The sequence below is a fragment of the Parus major genome, chromosome 5, assembly GCF_001522545.3.
Source record: "Parus major isolate Abel chromosome 5, Parus_major1.1, whole genome shotgun sequence".
NCBI lineage: Eukaryota > Metazoa > Chordata > Aves > Passeriformes > Paridae > Parus > Parus major.
In genome coordinates this window covers 14,465,056-14,492,475 of record NC_031774.1, presented here as the reverse complement: position 1 = coordinate 14,492,475, position 27,420 = coordinate 14,465,056, and the positions used below count along the sequence as shown (strand labels likewise).

The 27,420-nt window shown below is 45.0% G+C and overlaps 1 protein-coding gene across 6 annotated transcripts in view; it reads left to right on the top strand.

Annotated features, from left to right (window-relative positions):
• SLC22A18 (solute carrier family 22 member 18) overlaps positions 1-27,420 on the top strand; it is a 59,046-nt gene that overhangs the window by 15,343 nt on the left and 16,283 nt on the right. For 5 of the 6 annotated variants that reach the window (XM_015632115.3, XM_015632116.3, XM_015632114.3 and 2 more), the window contains 3 exons: positions 19,844-19,959; positions 20,432-20,545; positions 25,758-25,858. In XM_015632115.3, the coding sequence (XP_015487601.1) occupies positions 19,844-19,959; positions 20,432-20,545; positions 25,758-25,858 (331 nt within the window). The remainder of the gene's footprint in view (positions 1-19,843; positions 19,960-20,431; positions 20,546-25,757; positions 25,859-27,420) is intronic. The other variant, XM_015632117.3, reaches the window with a different exon arrangement.

The window sequence follows — 27,420 nt, the reverse complement described above, 5'->3', positions numbered from 1 at the left end:
CAGCTAAAACTTTTGGTCTAATTACATCTTTACAAAACTTCGCCGTGAATTCCTTTGAAATCTGCACCATTTTTATTTTTATGGGATTTGGTTCAATTCTCTTTTACCCCAGGGTATGTGATCTGAGACATATTGAAGTCATTGTAAGTGTTTCCTTTGAGTTTGGTTTTAAATCAAGCTCTGGGTAAAGAAAATTGTAGAGGAAGGAAGGAAAGCCCCAGAAACCTGAAAGATTCCTGCAGGATATTTCTTTAAAAGACCCTGAATAATTAGAAATCCCCTTGGAAAAGCCATCTGGGGAGCATCTGAGCAATGCTTACTGGAGGCCAGAGTCTTAAATGCTGTTCTGAGACTTATAAAAAAAGGGAGATGAAAGACAGTAATGGTTATTAAAGCTGAGGATGTTCATGCATCAGATGTTTAAATTTACTTCCTACAGAAGCTTGGAGAGGCTCTTTTCTGATATAAAGCTGTATAACAGATACTGTCTTGTGTGTGATGGGTTTATTTTCCCCTCCCCTTTCCAACTGTCTGGGCACGGTTGGATATGAGACAGATGATAGATCAATTCTTCTGGCTAATATTTTCCAGTGCAGCCCTGGTGGTTTCCCAGCCTTTCAGGAATTACTTTTCATGACTGAAGGAGGCCTTTTTCTGGATGGACCTACTGATGTTTAGAAATGAAATTTTTAATGCATTTGTTGAATGACCCCTTTTGGGTAACCAGAGGAGCCTGTGGTTGGTGACACCAGGCTCACACCTCACACTACACCCACGTGTGTTCTCATTGCATGTGATTACACAGTCTGGGATGTGTAATTGCCTGATTGTAATCTGTACACCCTACCAAAAGTTGCATCATTTTGATTTTGCCTGGGTGCGGTGTGGCAAGAACTTTGCAGACAGAGGCTCTTGGCCCTTGAAGGATTATATACATTTTTTCCTGTACTTTTGTATAAAGTCAGATTAGTATTTTTTTTTAATTTTTTTTTTATTATTTCTTGGAGATGAAGGTTCAGCTGTGGCAGGGAAGAATCTGCAATAGCTACAGGAGTACATCCAAGGTGCAAAACTGCTTTGAACAGCAGTGGAGTTGAATTGTTTCAAGGTTTTCAGTACACAAACACTTCCTTGAACATTGCGGCATTCAGTGTGAGCAAATCCCATTTATTCCTCTCCAGCTATGCTGGTGAGAGGCCAGGTGCCCACTGGGAAAGCAATCCAGAGCCCTGTGCATCAGTCACTTACCTCAGCCTAACTGGACCCAAGGTCAGATGATGGAAAAAGGAGTGACAAATACCTACCAAGAATAATCCAGCTGGGAGATAAGGCCTCATCTCTCTACAGGGGATGTGCTCAGTGGTGGCACCCAGTGAGGGGGAAAGCTCAGGAATGCAAATGGCACGCTGTGACAGGGCAGTGAAGCCATCTGATGGCACACTCAGGCACTCTTTTACTGGGAACTGGAATCTATTTCTGAACTTTGGAAGTGAGCCATCCAAAAGTAAATGTTTAGTCAGCCTTACAAGCTGTCTGAAATGCATGATGTGCCTGTGACAGGGTGATTTTATGGGGATCAGGATGACCTTTCTTTGTCAAATGTGATTCTGCTATAAAGAAAACCTACAGTCAAAAGAGTTGATAAGGTATGGGAGAAGTTTAGTTGTCTGTTCTTGAGAAAGGAGTTTCAGGGGAGAAAAGGGAGTCGTCTTCTTCTTTAGGAGTGCAAGCACTCCTAAACAGCATGGCGGGGGGCTGCTTTCCCCATGGCAGTTTTACCCTTCAAAACAAGCCCTAAATCTGGGGATTTAGCACAAAACTGGTGTTTTCTGCCAACATTTGTCTCACAGGCATGAGAAAAGCTGCTTGGCTTTGAGTTAGGGCTGGCTCCTTGCTTTGACCAGGAGCTGTTGCCTGTGAGGGCAGGGAGAAGGGAGTGCAGAGACAAGCTGGGCACGACTGCTGGAGCAAACAGGGATGCCAGGGAGCAAGAGCCAGCTCTTGAGTGGAACAGCACCACAACGGGGCACTGAGTGGTGTGGGGTGAGAGGAACAGAGGGCACCAGCAGCTGAGCACAATGACTTGGCCAAAGGCTGAAAGTAGAAAGCCAAATCTCCAGATTTTGGCTTTTGGAAACCCGTAGCTCAGACTGTGGGTTGGGTTTGGAGCTGGGTTTTGCTTCATTTGGGAGAGCAGAGAGTTACAAAATGTGGATCTGGGTTCAGGTTACCGTTCTGCTCCCCTCTGCTATTCCAGGTGTTCAAATATGAACTTTTGGCCCAGGCCCATCTCTAATTAGGCATATTCTTTAAAAGTATTTTCCTTCCTTGGCTCCTGTGCTCTTGGCTTGTCTCCACTAGCCCTCTTTGCTGTGCTAGAGCACGGTTTGCTGGGTATATTAATTGAACTGTTTACACACCTGCTTTCCTGCAAGAATAGACACCTAGCTCCTTCTTTAAAAAAGACAAGCCCAGAGGCTGTAAACAGGAATTGTGCTATGTCTGGAAAAGCTGAACTGCTGCTTATCTGCACTCCCTGGGGCTGTGGGAGCAGCAGCAGCAGCTGCTGCAGACATGGGTCAGTTGAGCACGGAAACCAGCCTGTACACTCTTCCCACCAGTCCTGTCCTGCCACCCAGCTCAGGTCCTCTGGCAGCTGAGGAGTCATCTTCTTTGCAGAGATATTCCCTTTTCTTGTGGCAGTGACAGGAGAGGCCTCACATCGCATTTGGGTCAGCTCAGATGCATATTTTGTCTTGTGTGTGAAAGCTGGGGTGTCCCTGCAGTTATGTCCCATGCAGGATGGCTAAGGGGACCCTTCCTCTCTTTTCATGGCTTTACCTTCCAAGGTCAGTTTCTGTAGAAGCTCCCCAAAAGCAGTTCATCACCCATTTTACTCTTCTAGTCATGGCCAAGGGACATCTTTCATAAAACATTGTGTGGCTCAAAGAACAACTGTGGAAAGCAAGGTGGGTAAGACCTGTGTGGTGCACAGCAGGTGGAATGGTCCCTCATGGTCTCTTTGGGTTTAAAAGGTATAACCATAAACGTGTGCCATTGCACAATTTTTTACTTTCAAAGTATAAGAGGATTACCTTAAAACACGCTGATTTTTGTCATTATGTTCTCCACCCCTGAATCCTGCTTTGCAGCTGCTGTTTTAATGAGGGACACTGAGTTTTGCTTTACTGCTTCATCTCTTTGCTGAACATGACTTGCACTTCCCCTGGAAGGTACCAGCTGGCCACGAGCTGGGAAGGTTGGTGTGCTGTACTGCTGGTGTGGCACAGGCCATGGAGTGTGGTGCTGATGAGCTGGAACTTGGAATCTTTAACTCTCCACACTGCTTGAGGTTTCCAGTTCTGATGAAGGCCTCTGGAGCAGTCCCCCCAAGGCAGGCCCTGGGGAAGGGGCATGCAGATCAATGGGCTGGGAATTGGGAACAGGAAATCAGATGCGCCTTAGGGCAAAATTTGATATCCAAATTCCAGTCCAGCTAGGAATGGAAAGTGCTGCTATTCCCAAAGCACTGGGCTGAACTGGTATTACTCCAACAACCTCCAAAGCAGACGCAAAGATGGGTGCTTTTCATCCACTGGGGAATTCCAGAAGGCATGATAGTAGCTTTTTGCTGCTTGTGCTGTTGGAGAACACCAGCAACTCTGCCCAGGAGCAGCACAGCTCCTAATCACCCAGCAAGCAGTGGCTTTGTCATTGAACTTTATGTTGGCGTTGATCCCTGCTTGGCCGCTGAGTGTTGGTTACATGCCATGAGTGCTACAAGCTGTGAGGGCTGGGAAATGTCAGCTCTGGAAAAGGGGCCTGAAAAGACGAAGGTGACAGGTACTTTTGTCCAGGCTTGCGTCAAAACCCCTCAGAGAGGAAGAGAAGGCTTATGCTATCGCCCTGCTTACCTTCCCTCCTGCCAGAAACAGGAATCGGGGCTTTTGCTGGAACCCTGTGGCTACCTGCAGCCAGCGCACAGTGGCACAGTCGTTCGCGCTGCGCTCCGTGCTCCTGCTAATGGTATCAAATCAAGCAGGAAATTATTTTTGGAGCAGTGAAGCATGTTGAAACCCAGCAGAAGGCAGCTGTTTGCGTAACCGGAGTTGTGGGAGAGCTGCCTCCCTTGTTGCCAAGCACTCGACTTCCTATCCTGGTGAGAAGCGGCTTCCCCGCTCCCGGCAGCGTGAGCGAATCCCCTTAGGCTTGGGAGGCTGGGCTTGGTCCAGCATCCATCCTTCCTGTAGCGCTTGCTTCACTGCTCTGAAAGTCCCCACACACTTTTTTGGGGTGGAGGGGGTGTCTGAACTATCTGATTCTTATTCCTTAGATCACTGCTCAGCCTTCTCCTTAAAAACAAGCTACCCCCAAAACAAAGGGTTTTCTCCAGAATTTCAAATGTGTTTCTGTTATCTCTCAGCAGAGGTCCATGTCTGGCAAACAGCCCATGCTGGAAGTGAAACAATAGCTCTGCTTCAGTCTGATCATCTGCACCATGTGTTTACACCCTGGCTGCGTTTCCAGCCCAGTTTGGTGCCCTGGCGGCACACACAGTGCCTTCACAAGGATGTGCCCTGGCACGCAGCTCCTCTGGCTGCACTTCAGCACCTCCTTTTCAGTGTAGCTCTTTCAGCAGCTCCCAAGTGTCTATTGGGGCTTGGGTTGTTTTCTTTCTTTCTTTTTTTTTTGTGGGGTGGGGGAGGGTGTTGGGGGCATGGTCTTGGCATGCTGCTTTTTCACTCTCTAACAATAATTCTGCCTTTTCTTTCTGCTCCATCTTCCAAGCTGGTGTCCAGGCACTGGCCTCACCTCCACCTGTATGTTGATGTTTCTCTTACCCAAACAGGTCTCTCACCCAGCTCTCTCTGCCTGTCTCTTATGCCCTCATACAAAAGCAGAAATAAATCCTTCAGCACTTTAGTGAAATGCTGTGCCCCATAAAATGGCATTGCTAATGTGAGTTGTAGGATTGCGTTAGCCAGAAAGAATGAGATAAAGCCATGGCTGCAGAGACAGGACTTAAATTCCTGCCCCAAAAATGTGATGTTGCTGTACAGAAGGGAAGGACTAAGTCAGTGCAGGGAGGTTTTGAAAGTCACCATGTGGGTATAAAGTCTTTTTTGTTTGTGGAATTATTATGTCATCCCTCAGTCATGCAAATGTCACCCCAGAAGAAAGACTTTTTCACATTGGTGCCCTGTTCTGGAGAAGTCCCTCCCTGATTATTCATGACCGTGACTCCTTCAGCCATGTGCCCCTTTCCTAAGGGCTGTAGGGTGGAAAGAAATTCCCTGATGCAGTGAAAGGCAGGGAAAAATCCTGTGTACCCGAAATGACTCTGTCTGAAATACTTATGGCCTTTCAATAGGGTAATTAAAATCTCATGCAGCCCAGTTATGGTCAGAAAAGGTGTCTGTCCTGTGCGAGGCTGAAGCTTGTAGAAATTCACAAGCATTCACTGACATGAATGTATGTCAGCAGTGAGAGCCTGGAGTTGGGATGATGGGCAGGGTGATTTCCATACTCTGTCAATGTCTTGGTGAGAAGCAGATTAAAACCTACCTTTTAAAGCCACTGTTATTTCACTTAATCATAACCTTTCAGCAAAAGTGCTGTGTAGTTTCTGTGTGGTTTGGTACACGATGGAGCCTTTTGTTTCTGTCTGTTCCATCCATGTCTACATTTGCAGCTAACAAATGTTTTGCTGTCTAGGGCTGTTTAGTGCATGTTTTTAGCTGAAAATCCAATTCTTTTCCCCTTGCCACTTAATTGGTCCATGTGGCATCATTATACCTTGTGCCATTGGTTTTGCTTCATTTGGTTTGTGAGGGACACAGCATAGAGTGGGAATACCCTTGGAGACGTCCCAGGTCCATCTTGAGTGTACTTCCTGCCTTGTCTTTCAGCTCTCTTTCTTTTCTTTGTCCCCTCCTTTGGCCTGAAGGGATGGAAGAAAAGGCTTTGAAAAATCTCCTGTTTGATGGCTGCTTTACCTGGCCACTCAGGCTTTGCCTGCGCCAATGCCATCCTTGGTAATACAGTGCTTTAGCCCAAATTTCTTGGGACCTAAACTGAATAATTTATTAAGATGTACCCCAAAAGGGAATCACATTTCCTGAAGATAAAATCCAGCCCATGAAATGAAGTTAGTATGGGCCTTAGAGGCGATGCAAAGAGAGGAACAGCAGCAGAGTGTGAGGAGCAGTACATTAAATTGATCCCTTTGAAGCCTCTAAGGTCAGTCTTGTTTCCTCAGATGAATGCCATAGCTGGGTCTGAATGGTGCCTCTACTTCTCTGCTGCTATTTTACCAAAGTGTCGCTGTAGGGAAGGGTTTAAATTTACTTTGTCACCTTATCTCTGGGAACCACTTCAGTTCCGTTTCCATGACGTTCCTGAGAAGCATAAGACTAGAAAGGGATTTATTGTGTCTTTGAACTGCCTTTTGCTCTGAGGAATGAGGATATAATTGTAACGCAGGAAGGACAAACTGTACATGTTCAGGCTTGTCCTGCCTGATCTTTCCCTGTTGCTTTTTTTTCCTTTACCCCTTGCAGCTAGCACTCATGACTGGGACTTTCCAGCCGATAAAGTCTTGGCTAGCCTCGGGGCTAATTTGCTTCTAGCAAAACCAGCTCTCTGGCAGGCTGGATGTGCGCTTTCTTTTGATGCCAACAGGACCAAGGTTTGCCACCTTTTCTCTGCCACCAGAGCATCCATCTCTCACTGTTCACATCCGTGAGATGAGTACAGGGGGAGTCTCAGGCAGATGGAAAAAAATTATCCCAGAGGAAAGATGAAAGCCAAATGTTTAGTGATCTTTGAGTACTGTCTTCTCTTTTGGTTATGTTTGGATTTTACAAGAACTCTGGGGAAGAAATTAAAGGCACCAGACTTAAAGTAACCCACAAAGAACATCACCAGAGACTTTAAATTCCATGGTGCTTTGCTTTTAGGATATCATAGTATTAGTGTAGTTGGAATACAGGTTTTGTTGGTTATGTCTGTAAATACAATAAGTTGTGCTTAGTTTGTGTAATTTAATTTTTTTAAAGATAGCCTTTGTTGAAGGCCACTACTGGACTTGATCTGAAGCAGAGATTAAAGGTAAAGATGTGGGTACCAAACTCACCACCTTTTTTACTCAAGTGCTGCTATCTGATAGTTTGCTGAAGAGCAGTGAATTTCAGGACCTTTCCTACTGCTAATCCCTAATTCCCTGTGCTCTGGCTGGGCTCTTTGTATTGGGTGCTGCCATTTTGATGGGGATCAGCAGCCATTGCATCTATGCCACTGATGCTGGGCTTGATGTTAAACCATTTTCAGCTTTTACTGACTTTCATCTTTCCCATGATGCCTGCAGTTGATCTTTTCCAGCCCCTTTTCCATGACAGTCCTTGCTGCAGCTGGGATTGCAGCTTTTATTGCTAATTCCTCAGGATCTGCATTGCTTGTTTTACTCTCACCCTGTGGTTTTTACTCAGTCCTTCCTCAGACAAGTTTCCACTGACTCAAATTCATGCTTAAATTGAGTCAGGGCTCTAGGATGTGTCCCCAGGGCAAAGCCTGTTCCTAGGGCAGCTAGTTCTTATGGAGCTGGGCCAGCTGACACCAGTGTGCAACATCAAGGCTCCTGGGGAGGAATTCTTGAAACAGTAATGGGGATGTCACACATTTTCAAGATCTACAGGTGCGTGCATCTCTCATCAGTGCTGTTGTAATATGTAGGTGCTGTTGTTGTGTTGTCAGGGTCCTGCAAGACAAGCAAGCTGTGGGGTCCCATTGCATCACTGTTATGGCTGGGGTAGAAATGGGTTCTGGGGGATCCAGGGGAAAAGAAAGAGGAGAGGAAAGTTGTGGTACTCTGGTCTGAGCACTAAACTTGCATGTGAGACACCTGATTTTTATGTCTTTTTATTTCCACCATGATCTTCATGGTCTCTTACTAGGGCATTCAGGTTTTCTGTGCTTAATTTCCCTGTGAGTACATCCAGGGTGTTTGCACCACCACTACCCACAGGGATATTATAAAGATAAATTGCTAGATTTAAAGTGTGAGGTTTTTCATCTGCCATTGCATTAGGTCTGTTTCTGTAGGTAAGAAAGGAAGTCTTTATAACAAGACTCTTACAAGGACTGATACAGACCCAAATCTGGGGATTTGTGTGCTTTGGACACCCCAGTATTTCTGTGGTGCTGTACAGATGTATGTCTAACAGCCTTGGCAGCACCCTGAAGTCCTTGTCTCCATGGTTTTGCCCTGCTGAAAATAAAATTGATGTGAATTGAAAATGTAAATTTTTTCCCCTGTGCACAGAAAAGAAAAAAGCCAACAATCTCAATCATTAAGTTCCTCTGTTTAAGTGGACCTCTTTGATGCACTGAGAGCACCCAGCTTCTGCAAGGCTCCAGGATACCACAAACACCAATCTAAAATCATCAGCACTGCCGGCCACTTAATTACATAGCCCCTTATAGCTGCCTTATAGCACCTGAAATACAGGTGTTCCCTAGGGTGTCCTGCCGAAGAAGTCTGTGGCCTTTGGCTCTTGCACCACCAGATGGCTTGAAATGTAAATCTTCCAGCCCCAGCAAACCCCAAGCGAGCAGCGGGCCAGCGCTTCACCCCACACAGCTACAGCAATGGATAATCGGAGGTTTCCAAACTTCTCTGCCGACAGCCGGCGGCTCACACCTTGCTCACCTCTCCTTATTTCCAACTGCTAATTTGCAATTACATGCAACTAAAAATACAGTAAACGCTCTGCTCACAGTTTTCCATACAAGTCCACCAGGTAGCTTGCTGCTGCTGCCATTTGGTGGTGAGCGGAGCGGGCCTGTGCCGTAAGCGAGTGGCTGGGTGGAGAGCTGCCCATGGGGCTGCCTAAGATGTGGTTCCCGCTGAGTGCTCCCACAAATACCAGTTCAGCATAACGCAGCTGATGCTAACTGGCGTCCCTGTAGGTGGTCTCTGTAGTGGGGCCAAGATAAACGTGGAGTGAAAGAAAGAACCCAGCGCTTTCTCTCCCTAAGGGGAGTTCCCCCAACCAAGAGCAAAGGTGTGTGAGGCAGAGCTCGAGATGCAACTGCTGCAGCAGCTCTGCAGTTAAAGGATCTTCTTGTTCAGAGCTTTGGCAATGCTGGAATCCGCCAAAGTACACAGGATGAATAGAAGACCTGGCAATTGCGTTTGACTGGTATGCAATGCATTCAATTTGCTTTCCTTCATTGCTCAAAAATGTGCAAGCATCTTTAGTTAATATTGAATGTGCTTTTTTAACACAAATAATTTCCTACTACAATAAACAAAGTAGTTGAGAATACCTCACTCAGTGAGAAGTTTCTTAGCCATTCCTTGGCTAGTGTTTCTCCTACCAACTGTGCAGAGGAGAAAGCTACTTCAATTTGCAAATGTGAAACACAGAGCAACCTCCTTTCTGAATATATTTAACATGCAGAAACCATTGTCATTATGGATGAGAGAAACAAAGTTCTTAATTAGAGGAGTTCAGTAAATACAAGCAGCAGTGAGACCACTCCTGGTTAGGGCATAGGAAGCCTGCCCAAACAAGCAAACTGCGCGCCTTCAATTAATGGTTTCGCCCGTTATTGAAATGGAGTGACTCACTCATCTCAATGCAGAAGCCTGCTTCTGGGGTCAAACTCTTCACAAAATCAAATCAGCTGCCCCACAGCCCTCAGGCCCTGCCTTTGCTGGAGAAAGGGATGGTTTCAAGGGGCCTGTTGTGCAACCAGAGAGGTTGCAGTGGTATGCTGGAAAGTCTCCCACCTGACCCTTGAAATGCCTTATGTGTGACTTTCAGGTATTAGTGTTTCAACACTGCTTCCCATACAAAATTAGTCCTAATGTGTCCTATTTCATTAAAAGGTCTTACTAGACAAAAGATGCTGGAGCCCTTGATGAAGCATGGCAAGGTTTTTCACACCTTGAGGAAGGAGGTGTTGGCTGCCGCTACTTGTTCCAAGGCAAGATCAGTCTGTGCCATACCTCTGGTAGGATGCTGCATTTACAGTTACCTACCTCAAGGTAAAGAATTAACTTGTTTTGCCAGGGATTACGTAGCTTACAAATGTCATTCATGTGAGCACAGTCCTGGTAGGAGATTAATTTTAAGTGCCAGACTTGGCTAGCCAAGGACTTCTCTATTTACCTCAAAGCCTGTGGGTGTGGGGTGTGGAGGGAGTCCTTGCTTGTGTGTGACACAAGGGTCGCTCTCAGGGATCACTGCAGCAGCATTTCCAGAGCCCTGCCCCCAGAAGGGCCTGACAGAGGGAGAAACAAGAGTCCTTTGGTGGGCTGATGCTGGGGTGCCTCCAAGGCTGGCAAAGTAGGTTGTTACCTGCAACATCAAACTATCTGCCCTTAGTCCTGTTGTCTACTTGCCAGAGTGTCAAGAAATCCAGAGCATCTGGTGTCTGTGTCTGCTCTTGGAAGCAGCAGTCACTGCTCACTCCTTAGTGCCAGCAAAAAAAGTCAGTGGCTTTCCAGAACCCCCTTCATGCTTTCTTTGCCAGCCAAATCCTACCCCTTCCCCTCACAGGAACTACCCAGACCCCACCCCTCATCCTTGGGCAGCAAAATTCAGCTCTGCCCACATACTGCTTTGAGCCAGCTGTGAGTGAGTGAGTGCATCATGATGGGTGAGAGGTAACAACTCCAACCAATGCCAAGCTTGCAGATCTTCCAAAGCCACTGCTGTGAGTCGAGACTTGACGTGCTGGGAGTGCAGCTCAGGTTACTATAGCAAATCCTCAACAGTTTCCTGCCTAGCTGAGTCTTTTGGAGTCAGAAGCATTGTAACCTCATAAAAGCTGGAAAAAGCTTGAACTCATTCAAAGATTATTTCACACCACCTACAGCACTCTATGAAGTCAGACATGCTGTAACATATAATTAACGATGTGTTTGGTGGTGAGTCACTGAGTAGTCTAGCAAGCTCACCTTCAACCAGTCTGTGTGTGGGAGTCCTTACCCAGCAACACACCCAAACTGAGCATTTTAATAATTTACCACATTCTGAGCTTGGAAGAGTAGTTTTTGTTGCTTAATTAAGTAATTTTAAAAAAAAAATACTTAAAGACTTTGCTGCCTGTTAGGGGACAAAGCTCTAACATGAAGGAGAAGGTGGGGGAGAACCCCCAAAAGATCTTTTTAATACTACTTTACTACTATTACTTTCTTTAGAGTATCCAAGCAAGAGGTTAAGAGAAAGGAGACTGCATCTTTGTGTTATATTAAACAGTCACTTGATAAGGTACATAAACATCATCAACATTTCTTGGACTGAAATGTAGCATTACCCTTTCCCAACTGCGTGTCCTCCCGAACACGAAGTGGGAATTGTGCTTATTCTTATTTATTCTCAGGGATGTTTTAAGTTTTGATTTTGCAGGGGAAAAAAAAAAAAAAAAAAAAAAAAAAAAAGAAGTAACATTTTCCAGGGAATGAGCAAACATGTGCCTGTCTGGCTTGTGACATGGTGGTGGGAGACATGGTTTCGATTCCCAGTGTAGAGAAGAAAATTGCACATGTTTCAATGTGATCTTGTATCTTTATCCTTTCTCTGACAAAAATCATAGTAAGAATCCTAGTGAAGAGCAAGAGTTGGACAAACTTTCATAATACTCCTGTGATTACTTTTCCAGCCTCCAACTATTTTCAGCTCAGGGGATTTCCTGACATGAATGAGTGAGTATGATTTGTAATGCTTTAGTAACCCTCAGTGCATCATTTTTCTAAGTGCTTATCTAATCTCTCCTTGAACCTGTCCAAACCTTTTGCTTCCACGACAACACTAGCAACAAACTCCACTTACCATCTACATGCTGCAAGAAGAATTAGGCCTTTCTCTTTCTTTTGAACCAGCCTCTGACAGTTTCGTTTGGTGCTTCCCGGTTTCTGTGGTGGAAATGACCATGTCAGTCACTTCCTAACTGCCTGCTCCAGAAATAAGCAGCTCAGAAAGTGTAATTTCATGTGTGAATTTAATTTAATTAGATGTTTAGCCTGCAAACATCTAATCTAACTTTAAATCTAATCTGCATTGACTTTCAGCTGCTGTGTTATTGCTCAATCCCTCAGCCCTGTGAGGACCACATGCAATTCCCCACTGGCTGTTCTTTTCCCCAGTACTGTTTCAGTTGTGTATTCTCATGAAATCTTCTTTCTTCACTGCTGTGCCAGATCGATCACAGATAGGTTGAAGAGCACATGTCCCAGCCTCACCAGTGGGGTGCCTCTGATGTGAGCACTGACCACCAACACCTACTTTCTGATCCCTATCTCGACCTGTCCCAGCTCATCCAATATTAGTTAGCACTGCTGGGATCAAAGCCAGGTGTTGCAAGCCCCCGTTCAGGGAGTGCAGCTCATACCTGGTCCTTGTCTAGACTTCTCCATTTCTAGGCATACAGGGCAATGCTGTATAGAAGTGTGAGGCAAGCAATGCCTAAAATAACTAAAATCTTCTGGGAAATGCAGTTTATTCCCCCATTTGTTGTAAATTCATGTAGATGTGCAGGTGTTCAGTGAACCAAGATGCCAGTGGGACTCTCCATGCCGTGCATTGGGAGAAACAATAATCACACATGCAAGTGAAGCTTTGAATTAGGAATATGCAGTATTTGGAAATAGGGTGTTTTACTAGAAAAGAGCCCACAAGACTAAATGATACTCGAAATTAGTGGCAGATTATGGGCAAAGCACGCGGATCCACCCACATCTTATTGAAGAGTAACTGATATCCCTCTTCCGGCAATTAGCCGAGTTCCGCGCAGAGCGCTGCGCTGGATCGGGCAGCACCAGAGTCTGGCATGGCCAGGCTGCTCCAGCTGCCTGGGAATTAGCATCCTGCCACAAGGATCTCCTCCACGCTCCGCCGCGGGATCTGCCGCGCCGGGGCTGGGGCTGGGGCTGGCTCCTTCCAGCTGCTTTTCATTGCTGGGATTTTCTCTGCAGAGGGTGCTCGGTGGGGATAGATCACTTTGATACTGCAGAGCCCCTGATGGACAGCCAGCCTTACCCATTCATACAAAACACTCTTTACCTAGGGAGCTCTGCCAAAGAAGGATTTCCCCTATGGAGGAAGCCCAGCTCTTTTTATTCAGTGCCCAGCACTGTACTGTTTCATTGTTTTGGTTTTTTTTCTTCAAGCCGGAGTATCAAGACCCTCCTTGTGCTGGGTCAGTGACACACAGAGGAGTGAATGTCCATTGAAAGTTAATCCACAGGTGGCTCCAATGGCTGGTGATGGCTGTGAAGTCCTGTCCCTGTCCCACATCTGATGTCCCCAGCACACGGCAGCTCTGATGTACCCCTGTGGTTCCACTCCTGGCTCTTTGCCCTGCTAATGCACCAGTGCCAATCTTCAGCATCCCTCCCTCACCCAGTTCTGATGGAAACAGGTCATGGAGGCTGCCCATATTCCTCTCCAGATTTTTTTCCTTCCACACCACACAAATTTTCCAGATGTGGCTGCCATTAGAAATGAGCAGCTGAATGAGCACTTGTCTGTGGGTGACTCATTCTCACCCTGTGAGGGGCTCTCTGGAGGGCGTGGATGTGAAGTCTCACTCCATCCTTGAACAGCCTGCCATGATGTCAAGCTCACCATAGTGAAAAAAAGCCTCGTGCTCTGCTCAAAGCAGCAGCAGCCAACTTCTGCTGCTCTTCATCTAAAGCATATGTGGCAAAAATGACAACCTGGTAATGGTTTCCAGCTGTATCAGGACAGTGAACCCCCTTCCTCTTCCTGGTGATGCATGGGAGGGGGTGGCTATCCACTCAAGTTTTGTGTTCTGTGTCAAGAGACAGGGTGAACACACTTCTCCGTGTCTCTGTGTAATGTTCTCTCCATGAGGACAGGAGTAGGAGCTGCAGAAAGGAAGACTTGGGGGTGTTTTTTTTGTCTCTCAAGGGCATGGATGATGTGATGGGTGGTCCTCCTCTGGTAGTGCTGCTTTGAAGACTGCTGAGTATTGGGTTGTCTGAGTTTATGTGTGCTTTTGTGCTGTTTCTTGCCCTGGGCTGTGGAAGCTGGACTAGCTCTGTACATTGGCATGAACATCCTAGGAAATGTGGGAAAATTCTGTAGGCTCAGTACAGTCTTTTTTGGTTGAGGCTTTTGTGGGTTTGTTTTTTTAAGAAGGCTTGGTGAAATTTTGTGCTTGGGTTTTTGGGGTTTTTTTTCTTAGCTGGTTTTTGGGGCTTTCTTTTTTTTTTTTATTTAGGCAGAATCTTAACAATATAGACCAGACCACAATGGGTCAGAGAAGAAATGCGTTCAGCAAGGCAGTAAAATAGTTCCTTGAGCAAAACCATCACTAATTTACAATTAGTTATGCAGTAACTCACACATCACTAAGTTATCAGGAGCACAGTGGTCACTGCTCACTTTCTTACAGACCTAAAGCTGGTTACCAGAGCCCATGGTTTGGTGCCATGATTTCACCTGAACTTTCTTTTTTTTAACCTCAGTTTTTTTGCTTTGCTTTTCTTTTTAACTCACCAGCTTTTTTTTTCACCCATATCTGCCCCTCTAAGGGTATGAGGGGATAGTGTGGCCAAACTGCAATCAAAGAAATATTCTGAGAGTCCTCTCAGAGCTGTTTAAGGAATCTGGACCTGCTATGAATGCTGGCTTTATGCAGCGCAGTTTTGAAGTAGGAGTGAGTCACTAAAAAACAATCTGTGCTGTCTCTATGTTCAACTTTGACTTTATTAAGAAAAAGAGAAAGAAAACAAACACAATCCCATTCACTGCCGAAATACACATTGATCCTTTAATCCTCAGGGAATCATTGGGAGCTGCTTCCTCCTCGAAAGAATCGCTGTATTGACGCAACGTTTAGTTGTGCAATTACACGCGTGCGTTCTTCTCCTGGGCTTTGCAGAGCAGGGCTCTGTGGCTGGAATGCTAATGGGAAAGCCACTGATACCATCTCGTGGCACACACAGCCTGCATGCAGCCTCCCGGCTGGCAGCAGCAGCTATGTACCTGCCTACATCGTCTGTCCTAGGCTTCTCAGGCAGGAAATCAAAGATGGGAATTGCAGCCCAGCAAGGACTGGAATTTGGGCTGGAGCCCAAAACTGTGGCCCTGTTGGTTTGTTGTAGCTGCCTTTGGTGGAAGCAGGAGCCCAACCCCTGCTTGGCGCTGCGTGGGGGCTGTGGCTGGCAGGTACCTGTGGCCAGACTCTGCTCAGGCTCCCTGTCTGAGAACTGGAAATATGCCTGGAAATATGCCTGCAAATGCATGGTCAGTGGCCTCTCTCCTGCTCCTGGTCCGCTGCCTGGTGCTGACATGCTGCACATGCCTTTGCAGGATTGAGTTTTTCATGGAAGTTTTGCTGAAAGCATTGCTTCAAAGCTACGGGGAAGTGCTCTGCACGCATGTTTGTACATATGGATGTGCCTATATACACCCACATGTACTTGTTTGTCCTGCTTTCCAAGAGCTGCACTTGCTCTAAAGTTTGCCAGGTTTTTCAGGTGCTTCAAATGTGCCACCTCTGACTTCAGGGACAGGTGACAGGAGTTGGAGAGCCTCTGTGAGCCCTTGCTGTGTTACTGTCATTCTTAATTCAGAAACTGAATTCTGATTGCATTAATTTGGCTCATACTAATTGACCCTGATGGGAGCAGGATGTGAAGGAGGTGTGGTGAAGGTTGGGACTTACCTGCCAGTAAATACAGGGGCTGGTTAAGCATTAAATGGAAAGAAATGCAGCCCTCCTCCAGCTGGCTTTGGATCCTAGGGTTTTTTGGGGGTCAATCTGTTTAACAGTACATTACTGTTAATGGTTTCCTCATCAGTTCTGCTTTCCCACCAGCATTAAGGATGGACTTTCCAAATGGGTAATCCTAGCTGCCAGCCACTTGTCCCTTCTCCATGGCTGCAGGCTACCGAGTGAGCCTTGCACTGGGCTGCACCGTGGGTTCTGTGGCTAGTGGCCATCCTACTTTTTGAAGCCCTTTAAAATTCTTTAAAAGGATGCTTTAAATGCATGCACCACATATGACCTATTGGCTTCAGGAAAGTGAAAAGGAGAGGCTTTTGTTAGATTGTTAAGCAGTGCTTGGCTGATGTTGCCCGCTCCTGGCCTCCAGGTCCCTCTGCTCATGTTCTCTTCCTGTGTCTCTGAAAGTTTTAAGTCAGAACAAGCTGCAGCTAGTCATCTTGGCAAAAACTAGTCCTCCCTGACCCTAGTTCCTCCTAGTCTTAGATTCACATGTTTGCTCCCTGCAGCCAAAATCTTTGCATCCTCATGAAAGCAGGAGCTTGGGATACATCAGTCCCATGAAGGACAGGAAAACGCGCTTTATTCCTCTGCTTCATGGCAAGGCTGAAAACACAAAAAGAATAGTGGGAAGCTGTGGTCTTAGCTGACAGCTGAAAGGGGCTTTGCTAGAAGAATTCCCCAGGGAAGACCAAGGAGGCTGCTGACAAAAGTCAGAAAGGGGCTCTCTCTACAGATTAAAAAGCAGAGGAATTATAAATAACATGCTGAAGTACACAGATAAAGTTACCCAAGTTATTTTGACCATAAAGCCCAGGACAGTAAAGGCCCTTAATCTCTCATTAATCAACAAGAAGCTGGAAGAGGCCATACAATGAGCTCAGCTGCCAAAGCTGCTGTGCCCTTTTGCTCCATTTAATTTAATTGTATTAGTCCTGCCCGCAGCCTTTGTTCTTCTGCCCTGCTCAGGAAATCTGCTGCTGGGTTTGGCAGGGCTCACTCTGGTTCCACATGGTTGGTTTGTGGACAGCCAGGAGGGATGAGAGGGAGAGCAGGAAGGGGAAGAAGATGGGAAAAGGTCCCATGGGAGCAACCTGCTTTATGTATTTCATTTATCTTAATAGTGCCACTGCATCCCTTCCTGGTGAGGCTTCCTCCTGATAAAACAAACACACAAAACTGAATGCAAAAGGAGTCTCGCTGATATCAGCAGAGATGGGAGCCCATGTTTAAATCTTAGAATAAAAAAACAGATGAGTGACCAGGAGCCAGCTCTTGTTCAGCAGGTGCTACCAACCCAGCAAAGCATTCCTACCACCACCTCCCTTGGTTTCACTTCATCTCTCTTAAATGAGCCAACAAACAAATGCAAAAGATGGTTTCCAGGACACTGGAGTTATGTCAAATTTCAGCATTCAATCCCTGCTGAAGGAAGAGATAGTAGAGCAGCTAACTGGAGGGTGTACCTTCCTCACCTTTCCATCAAGGAATGACAGTGCTTAACGTATGGAAAATGATGGAGCACATACAGAAAGATGTAGAAAAAGGGATTTTCAGATGACTTGGAAAGCTTCAGGCTTGTCTGGGAAACACAGTTTTGAGCTCCATATTTTATTGGATTTCTCTGATTTCAGCAACCATCCGTATAAAAATTCTACAAATTTGTTATATCAAGCCCAAGTTTTCCCAAACATGTAAATTGTCAAGGTTCTCCTCTCCCTTTCACAGCAGTGAATTAACAGTCCTATGCTTCCAGTGAATTAGGCACAGGGCATTGTTTGCTTGCAGTTTTACAGGGGGATCCTTCTGTCATTGCTTACTGTAATTCTTCTTGGATGGGAAGAGTAAAACATATTTACATTGGTATGTGAGATTCTGGACAACCTCAGGAAAAAATAGGACTGGAAAGGAAGTTTTTCTGGCTGACACAAATTTTTGAGATGTGTTTTTTACATATCAGAATGAAAGCTTAAAATATAGAAACTCCCAGAAAAAACAAAACAAAACAAAAACAACCCAACCAAAAAAAAGAAAAGAAAGAAACCCCCAAAAACCACCTCCCACCCCTATTTAGCCAGCTGCATTATTTTGGTTATTTTAACCTTTTTATTTTCTTAGTAAATTTACTTTATGTAGCAAAGCAAAGTAGAAATTCTGGATGTCTTGGATAAAAACTTTTGTCCACAAATTTAATTTCAGTAGTTTGGGAACTGCTTGGCATATAATTTTAATTTAGAAAGTGGCAATCTGCTGCACTAAAAATGAAAAGTAATGATCCAGTAAATGACTAATTTTGTGGTCTGAGTTAATTAGTAAAGCAGATTGGCGGATAGAAGGCAGCAGGTCTAAATTACTGTGCTAAGTCCTTTTGCAGAAAGATATTATCTGGTTTTGTTGTTTTAATAATAATTAATGAGAATTAAAATATTCATCTGGGATTTTTGCTGTTACTATTAGCGGGAACATGTGTGTGTGTGTGTATATATATATATATATTTATATTTGCTCTTTGATGCTTTTCTTGCTTGTTTGCATCTCAATCCTTGACTTTCTTGCTCTGTGACTTAAATAATACTCCAGAAATTATTCACACTGTGCCTTTGCCTAGCATGGAGGAAACTTGAGGCTTTTACAATTAGTGCTGCTGGTTATTCCATGAAAAACATATGCCATAGTCTGACAAGGAAATCAGCAGTAAAAAGCTGGTAAAAGTAAATAAGCAGTCTCTCACCAGCAGGCTTACAGGGAGCATCAGCTGGGGGCTTGCAGCTCACTTTTACATCTTATTTTTGGCAACACAGGTTACTGGGAATGCAGGGATGGCACACTCACCTCCAAGTTTGCATGGACCTGCACAACTCCAAAGCCTTCTCTGGTGGAAGGCTTCTCTGGATTTTGAAAATCCAGGAATTTCTTTGCTGAAGTCCAAAATGTTTAAAAATTGATGCCTCCAAGGCACCAGGTGGTCCCTTGTGCCCTACATGACACCAGCCCTTGGTGTTTCTGCTGGGCGTTCCTACCCCAAACCTGCTTCCCGTGGCTGGTTTTAAGCAAGTGTTTTAGGAAACCCTACAAGTAAACGGGTTCTCATGATGGGGGAGACTTTTAATGAGCTGGTTCAGTGGATAATTACTCTCACTGTTAAAACATGCTTCTCTCTGTTTTCAGCTTGACTTCCCTCAGTTTCAGTCTTCCAGCCCTGGACTTTGCTCTACTGTGTTTCTCAAAATTGAAGCCCTTTAGGGTGAGGAATCTTCCCACATACCCTTAAAGACTAGGAGGAGTCATTTCCTAATCTTCTCTTTTAAGAGGACAGTGATAATTGAGGACTAATTACTGGCTCTATTGCCTTATTTGTGTCTGTGTTTTTTAGATAAGTTGTAATTGTTCTTTTTTATCATTTTACAACTATAGTTAATAATTGTCGTTCACTGTACCTACATCCAAGGATGTGGCCCTACTTCTGTTAAAGATTCAGTAGTTGATATTGGCTTGGTTTTGGACACCTTTGGAGGAAAGTTCAAAAGTCAAAATGCTGCTTCTGAGAAGGTTTTGTAATCATGTTTTTATTTTTAATGCCTCCTTTTCAAATGGTATAGTCTCTCTGGTGGGTTTAGCTCTGCTTGTAGGCCATATTCTACCATCCTTAATCACCATGAGTACTTCCCTTAACTTCATTTTATTTCACTGAGAAATTTGAAGGAGTGAGACGATACTTAGATGAATGAAATTGGGGATTAGATGATGATTAGATGGATCTAACAAGCAGATACTTTCTGTGGGAAGATTTCTAAGCTTCATTAAACCAAGAAAAGCTCTTTTTGCCAACACTTGGAAATTTCAAAGCATTGTATTATACCCTATTATTAATAAAATTATAAACTATCTTGATAGCAATAGCCATCTTTTGGTGAAATTTCAACCTGCAGTCATTTCCAAACTCTCCATGAAAGGATACCTTGTGTACTGTGACTTCAGGAGGAATTGTTCCTCACCCAAATGCCCAAGCCTTTGCAGGATGGAGGTATAAATACCTTGTGTAAGGTTTTTATCCAGTTACCTCTATTTTTCCTGTTTGCAGTGTTTATGTTCCTGCATACGTTGGGCTGGTGGGAAGCCTCATCAACACCCTGATAGCAATGATTTGGATCCCTTCACAGACTAAACCAAAGTCAGACCATCATGTGACAGAGCACAGTGAGTATTTTGTGCTTCTGATAAATAGTACATGAAAAGGGGCAGGGGACTGGCATGTTGCAAGAACTGCTGAAGGACCTTGGAGTTGCATTTAAGGGCAAAAATGTCTCAGCCTTGAGATGCTGATTCTTCAATGTCTAAGGCTAGCTTAGGAAAGAGGATTATTCCAAATATTTTGCTCACTGTGCCACATAGAATTGGAGTCTTCCATCCCAGCCACGTGTCTCAGAAAAGAGGACTGTGGACCCCTTGCTGAGGGTTAGTTTGGTCTGGCAGGGGAGGAAACCCCACTGTCTCAGAAGGTTCCTCCACATGCAGACCTGGCACCAGCACCTGACCTCCTGCCATCAGCACAAAGCTGGTGCAGCAGAGGTGTGGTATTTGGGTGGTGAACCTGAGCAGAGTCTCAGAGTTTCCTGCTTTCTACCCTTAACCTGTATTAACAGAGTATTAACCCATATGTCATCTTCAGCAGGCACATCACAGTCTGGCAGCTTGTTTAGCATCAGAGAAATCGTGCGCCTGATGAAGTTTCCAGGAGTAATGGAAGTTTTCATAGTCAAGGTCTTTGCTGGACTTCCCATAGGTAAATCTCACCCATTACCCATGATTGCTGATGTATTTAAAATAAGATGATGTACACTGTAGGCCAGGCTTGTCTCAGGTTACTGAAAGCAAGCTGCCTTTGATCGCAGAGCAGTGAGGAGTCACTTCCTGATGGGATGTTGGATGCTTTCAGGCAGTCTCAGCTACCCAGAATCAAAACCCTGGGACTCAATGTCAAACACACTGCTTGTCATAGGCTGCATCTGCGAGTTTTGGCAAATCACTCATCTCTCTGTCCCCCTCACTGCAAATGTTTTTTTCCTCTTGTCTGTCATTTCTCTTTGGGCTGCAAGCTCTTCAGAGCAGAAGAAATTTATTTTGTCCGAGACTGAGGTCCTTCTTGATTTTACTTAGTGATTTTAAGGTGTATGTATATCCTAACTTTTTTCCCAACAACTGAAAATTATTGATGGATGAGAGGGTTGGGCTGCACACAGGGGACCCACAGCATGTTTCTTCCCTTGCACATTGATGGGAGTGCTTTTTCTTTTCTTCCTTATAATTCTGCTGGGGTTTTTTGTGTCACGGTAGGAACTCGCTGATACCTCAAACCTTTCCCAAACCCATGTTTCCCTGCTTCTTCTGAAGCTTCCTCAATTGCTGTCCTAGCATGGTTCATATGTCCCTGTTTGCCTATGTGTCCCTGGCCACAATTTAATAATCTTCAGCTTTGCCTACCCTCTAACTTCTTTCCCCACACACTTGACTAGAGACAAGCTGCATGTCATCCTCATCAGTGATGTGTAAGGACAGGGTGATGTTCTCTGCCCTTCCACACACAAAGCCTTCACAGCTCTTTTCCCTGTCAACCCAAAAAGTGCACCTTCTCTTGATGGTGATTTCAAGAACTGAGTTTTGTGCACATTATTATCATGCATCTGAAGTTAAGCATGTTAAGATGCATGTGTATCATGCATCTGAAGTTAAGCTAAGGCACTTCCCAACAGGGATCCTAAGAGGGGACTTAAGCCACCCTAGATTTTAGACTTTGCATCTTTTTCCAATTCATTTTTGTCTGGAGAAACTCTTGAAGTTTAAAGAACGTGAAATAGGATTTACAAATTTAATTCTAATTTGTAAAATGTAAATTCAGTTTACAAATGAAAGTAAATTTAGCTGAGGAGTGTGGCTGAATCGGAAGGGGGTGGCATTCCTGGGCTTGGTCAGGCTCACCTGTTATTCCTTGCTATATCTCTGGGGGAACAAGTCCAGCTGGAGTTGTACACTAACATGCAGAGAAGTCAAGGATTTCTGATTATTTTTTTTTTCCTTGTGTGTAGCTGGCAGTGACCGAGATCAGTAATGCCAGTTCATCCTACCCCTGCCATTGGAGACAGGATACAGCCTCAAAACACTTCTGGCTTGACCTAACAGTGTTTAAGACAAAAAACTTCTGAAACTGTACTCTAGAAAGTGTACAAAATGACAGCACTTCACAGAATGAGACAGATGTTTTAAGAGGGTTTTCTTAGCTGATTCTGACTCATTTCTCATCTTAAAGTAGCATAATTTCTCTGTTAAAAATGCCTGAGACTGCATTCATGTGAGCTTTCCCCAGTAATTTCCTGTGTGCTCTCTTTTTTTCCAAAGGCCAGGCAAAATGCACTTTGCTTTAGACACTCCTGCCAAAATGCAAATTCCTGCCTGTTACAGAATCCATTCTTCTTTCCCTTTGTAAAGCAGAAATGCTCACTGAACCAAAATTAACATCTCCTGTCCGAAACTGCAAGGCAATTTCTAGGCAAAGATGACAGAGACAGTGAAGCTGGGATTTAAGGCAGCCTAGAAGTCTGTCACTGGATACCTGTGAGTGTTTCTGTAAGGGTAGGAGAAGGTTCACTTGAGGGATTGCAGCTGTAACACTCGCACTACAGTGAGAAGTGATTAAAATCCTGGTGACTTCTCTTTGAAGGTCTCTCCTCTCTTCAGCTCACTGACCAAACTGATAGCAGCTGAAAGGAGATCTGGCCATCGCTAATTCTCTGCAGCTCACAGCTGGAGGCTGAGCTCCTCATGAGCTTATTTACCTTTCATCTCCGGGCTGCAACTGTATAATTAATTAGATTGCCCAAATTACAGACCGTTCTCTATTTACTTTGTAAACAAGTTTGTGATATACAGCAAAGAAAACCTTTTGTTCCTTAAGGATCTCATTGTTGTCTAAAATTAGCTTGTTTGAGACAGAAAGAACCTCCCCGGGAGGGCTGCAGGGCTGGGAACCTCCTCCCTGTTGCATAAAAGCAGAGATGTGGCTCTGTGCCTCTTGCAGGAAAGGAGCTGCTGGGGATTGGACAGGCAGCAGACAGCACCAGCACAGCCCAGTTACCTTCTCAGCTGACCTGAGAAAAGAGAGCCTCACTGCATTGTGGTAGATAAGAGACAGAAAGAAAAACAAGAGAATAAAAATATCAAACATAACTCTCATTGACAAGAAGTCACCAGGGCCTTGAAAATACTGATAAATAGCTGCTTGTAAGAATCTTTGGCTGCTTAATCCCTTTGGAAAATCTGGTTTCAGCATGATTGCTTTAGCACCTGCATCCTGTTTTTTAAAGGATTTTCTTTTACGTGTGGAACAGTTTTGCAGTGAGCCTTAGGGCTCTGAATCCCATCACATTTCCAGTCCAGCGTAGGAGGGCTGTGATGAGCTCCCAGAGCCTGTGCTTGCCTTCTTACACCATCTTGCAGTAAGGATTGCTAAGCTGGCCCTCCAAAACCACAGGCTGCTTTTAGACATGTCACTATATACATATATATATATATTATTTTTTTTTAATTGGGATTGCACTGCTGATTTTCCTTGGTGCTTTTTTGTCATCATTACTGCGTCTCACTAATCATTTCCCTGCTTTCTGCTGCGTAACCCTTGTTACTCATCCCACTGATGCCAGGTTTACTAAGGAGTTCGCCTTCTTCTTAGACATCCTCAAAAAAGGCAAGGATTCTGAGGGTATTTTATGCCATTTTCCTTTTTTTTTTTTTTCCCACATTGAGCCTGTCAGCATTGACTGAGGTTTATCATTATTTATGTGGCTGCACTCAGCTGACTGCAGTCTACCCAGCTGGGAACCTGCTGAAATCTTTGTAAGAAATGCTTGTCCCAGTGAGCATAACATCATTTTTTAGTTCAATCTGAGGCTCACCTTGTGGGTTTCATCAATAAATGCGTTACCAGTGGGAGAGACTGCCTTAGTTGCTGAGAGAAGAGGGGCAAGGGGGTCTCCCTCCTCCAGGGATCTTTAAGGGACCAGGCAGGCACAGGAGGTGACACCCATCTGCAAACAAGATCTTTGCATCTCCAGGGGAGCCGGGAAATGTGTAACTCTAATTAAAGAGCACAGCCTATTCCCCTGCTCCGAAAGAAAGCAGCTTGTTTGGAGGAGAAAGATCCAAATCTGTCTTAACTTGATGAGGGACTTCAAAGGGGAGAGGAGCTGTAGAAGCTGGAGTGCAGTAGCAGGAAGAAGCACCAGGTATGTAGGAAGGCTGAGCCCCTCCTAGGTGGTACCTGCAGTGGGTGCAGGATGAAGGGCGAGCGCCTGCTTCAATCTCATCTTCCTACAAGTGAAACCAAGTGTGGTTTTTCTTTCATTTCATCACGTGTGCCTTTTATAAACATGTGCAACCCTGCTGCCTGATTTGGGTGTTGTGAGTAAATACTGGTATTTGCATGTTACCTTAAGCTGGCTTGAGCTGAGAGCAATTTCAAAGTAACTGGATAACAACGGGGTGCTCTCCCTGGAGGGGTGTGGTGAAACCATGGATCTCCATGAGCCCCAGCTCCCAGGCACCTTCTCCACATAGCTGGAGAGCAGAAGAACAGGGTGCCCTTCCTGCCCCCATCTCTCTCTCCCAACCCCATGGAGCCGGCTAGGGTGCAGCTACTCCTGTCGGTGGGGAGGACATGTCTCCAGTGGAGTTCAGGAAGGTTTTGTGGCAGGTCCTGGGAAGGGAGGGCGGTGCTCCCTCCAGGCAAAGGCTTGGGCTGCCTGGAGGGAGGTCCTTGTTGCTGCAGGTGCTGCACTGGTAGAGCTGGGGTTGGGCTGCTGGGTGCAGTGGAGTTGTTCATTAAGAAGCAACTCCTCCACAGCATTTTAACCAGCAATCTGGAATCACTCTTCATCCTTCCAGGAAAAGCTGGCAAGTCCTCCCCATGCCATGTCACTTTGCCAGGCCACCTGCTGTCTTCTCAGTCCTCACATACTGCCTCCTGGATTCTGGCTTTTTTTAGGGAGGAGAGGAACATGATGGCTTCCTTTTTACCCAGTCCTTATAACTCAGAGGATCTTACAAGGAAAGGCAGGACTGCTAAAAGTCATCTGGTCTCTTCCCTCCCAGAAGGATCAGTGATCTCTGACAGGTGCATTGTGGGGTTCTTCACACACACAGAGCCCAAATTTCCTGCTGTCTTGGTCCATCTCAGGTACACAAGACACTAGGGGAAGCAGCAGGCTCTTACCCCACACCACACTTAAGTGCAGTGTTTTGACATAACATTCTTAATTTGACAGCTCTCTCTGTAGGATGGGAGCATGTGCAAGCATGCCTGTATGTGTGTATGTTTGGCAGTGGGGGAAAGGCACAGAATTGTATTTTCATTTGAGATTGAGTGGACATTCTCTGTTACACCTTCCAGAAATCGCCTCAATTGAAAAGCAGACCTGGTCTGTGATCTTTCTGTCCATACTTTCCTGACTGCTTGTGTTGATATCACTATCGGTCCACACAAAGAGAATTTTCACGTGCCCCAGACATGGTTGTTGAGGTGTGCAGTGAAACCACTGCATTTTGGCTGATGTCACTGGGCTGTTCCCCACAGTGAATATCTGAAGTCAGGCAAAAGGGGTGAGGAATCCAATCAGATTATTTTTATGGTTACAGTCTTGTCTGAACAAATGTTTTCTTGCTGGCTTCAGTGATACAAATATTTACCAGTTTATAATTAACAGCTGAAACTACAGCCTACATAGTCACATTATTTAAAGATGAAAGTAAGCGGGATAAAAAAGTTAACATTTAAAGATTAAATTACTACAATGACTTTGAATAGGATTCTGCTTATGTTTATACCCAGTGCTGGCAAACCCAGGGAGAGCTACTGACTTGGACTGGTGGTGACTGGGAGCAGGGTTTGGGCTATTACATGCAGTGCAAGTGTATTGATGTATTCTTTGCATTAACCCTGCCTCCAGGTTTGTTCATGATTATGTTTTCCATCATCTCTATGGATTTCTTTGGCTTGGAAGCAGTGGAATCTGGATATCTGATGTCATATTTTGGTGTCCTTCAAATGGTAAGTGAAGTGCAAGTCCCCCTCTTAGATTAGCTTGCCACACTGCTACCTAATTCACTGCCTCTGGACACATGCTCTTCCAAATCCAGGTGCATTTCTGACAGGCAAATCCTAGCTCTGCCATACAGCATTTAGCTTCAAAAAGAGAAGTGACTCCAAATTTATTCTGCTCCTTGGAATGGGAAGAAATTGGAGCAAGGAATGTCCTGGAAACTTTCTTTCCGTTTTCCCTCTTTGTGGATCTTTAAGCTGTAGAGCTCAAGTTTCCTTGGACTGATACGTCCTGGGTTTTGTAACAAAACTTACATTGAAGCTAAAGTGCCTTGGCTGAGGTTTTTCCTGGTGCAGGTTTGTTGATTTACATTTATATAGTAGCACCGTGTACACTCAGGAAAGCAGACAATCTTACTGGTGTTTTTACTGAAGATCCCTTCAGTGTAGGAGAACTTGTTTCTGCTGCATGGAAACAAGCACAGCAAGCTTGTGATTCCCAAAAAGAAAAAAAAAAAAACAAAAAACAAAACAAAGCACAGAAAGGTGGGTGAAGAAACATGGTTAAGAGACTACCAAAATGGGTAAAAGGGAAAAGTCTGCTGAATTAGGCTGTAACAGGGTGAAAAATGTGCAGTGCTGTGTTACAGCAGAGTGTTCCTTTTGGAGGAAGAGGCTTAATGATTTTGCAGAAAGAGCAGCAGGTGGTTATAAGCAAGCCCCAAGGTAAAAATGCAAGTTTAGCAATATCCTGAAGGAGAGTGGTCTTGTTATTAAATCCTCTTAGTTTCCTGGGCATTGCCACAGGGATCCTGTGGGATCCGGAGCAACTTCTCATTTGGGGAATGGCAACTTAAATAGTTTCCTTTGTGCTATGATTTGGCATGGTGTTGCCAGTCCCTTGGGCTCTGGCCTGGTCTCACCAAATCTGGGCATCTTGGTAGAGCAGCTGACAGGCATGGCTGTACATCAGCAGCTAGATTCTGCAGAGTAAACCAGCTGGAGCTGAGGAGATGGTGCCTTTGCCACATCCCTCCTGTGAGGGTGGCTTTGGACTAGTTGTCTCTTGGTCCTGTGAGCATCTCCAGCCAGCTAAATGCAGTCCCATTCAGCCTCTTTGGAAAGAAGACTGGTTTGTCAGTCCACAGTACAGAAACAGTGTGAAAAGTGAGGTGATCAGCAGCTGCTTTCCACAGAAAGCTTCTGACCCAAACTCCACTGCCTTCACAGGCTTTCCCTATGTTAGCCTTGCATGCTGCCTCCTAGACCAGGATCTGAAGGAATCACTCACTCAGGTTTTAGAGGGGCCGAGTCACTGTCCCATATCTTCCTCCCCATTGGAATGCTGAAGGACTCCCCAGGGCTGGGCTTTTAACTGAAGATATACCAGTTAAAACCCTGTTATATAGGCAGAAATAAAATCTGGAGTTGCAGCACGGCTGTGTGGTGTGCTTGTTTAGAGTTGGGTAACGTGGGCAGCAATAGCTCTTGTAAGGAGTGGCTTTGTGTTGCTAGATGGAGCCTGGACGCTGCTGTTAGGTCCAGGATATCTGTCTTGAGGACACTGCTGT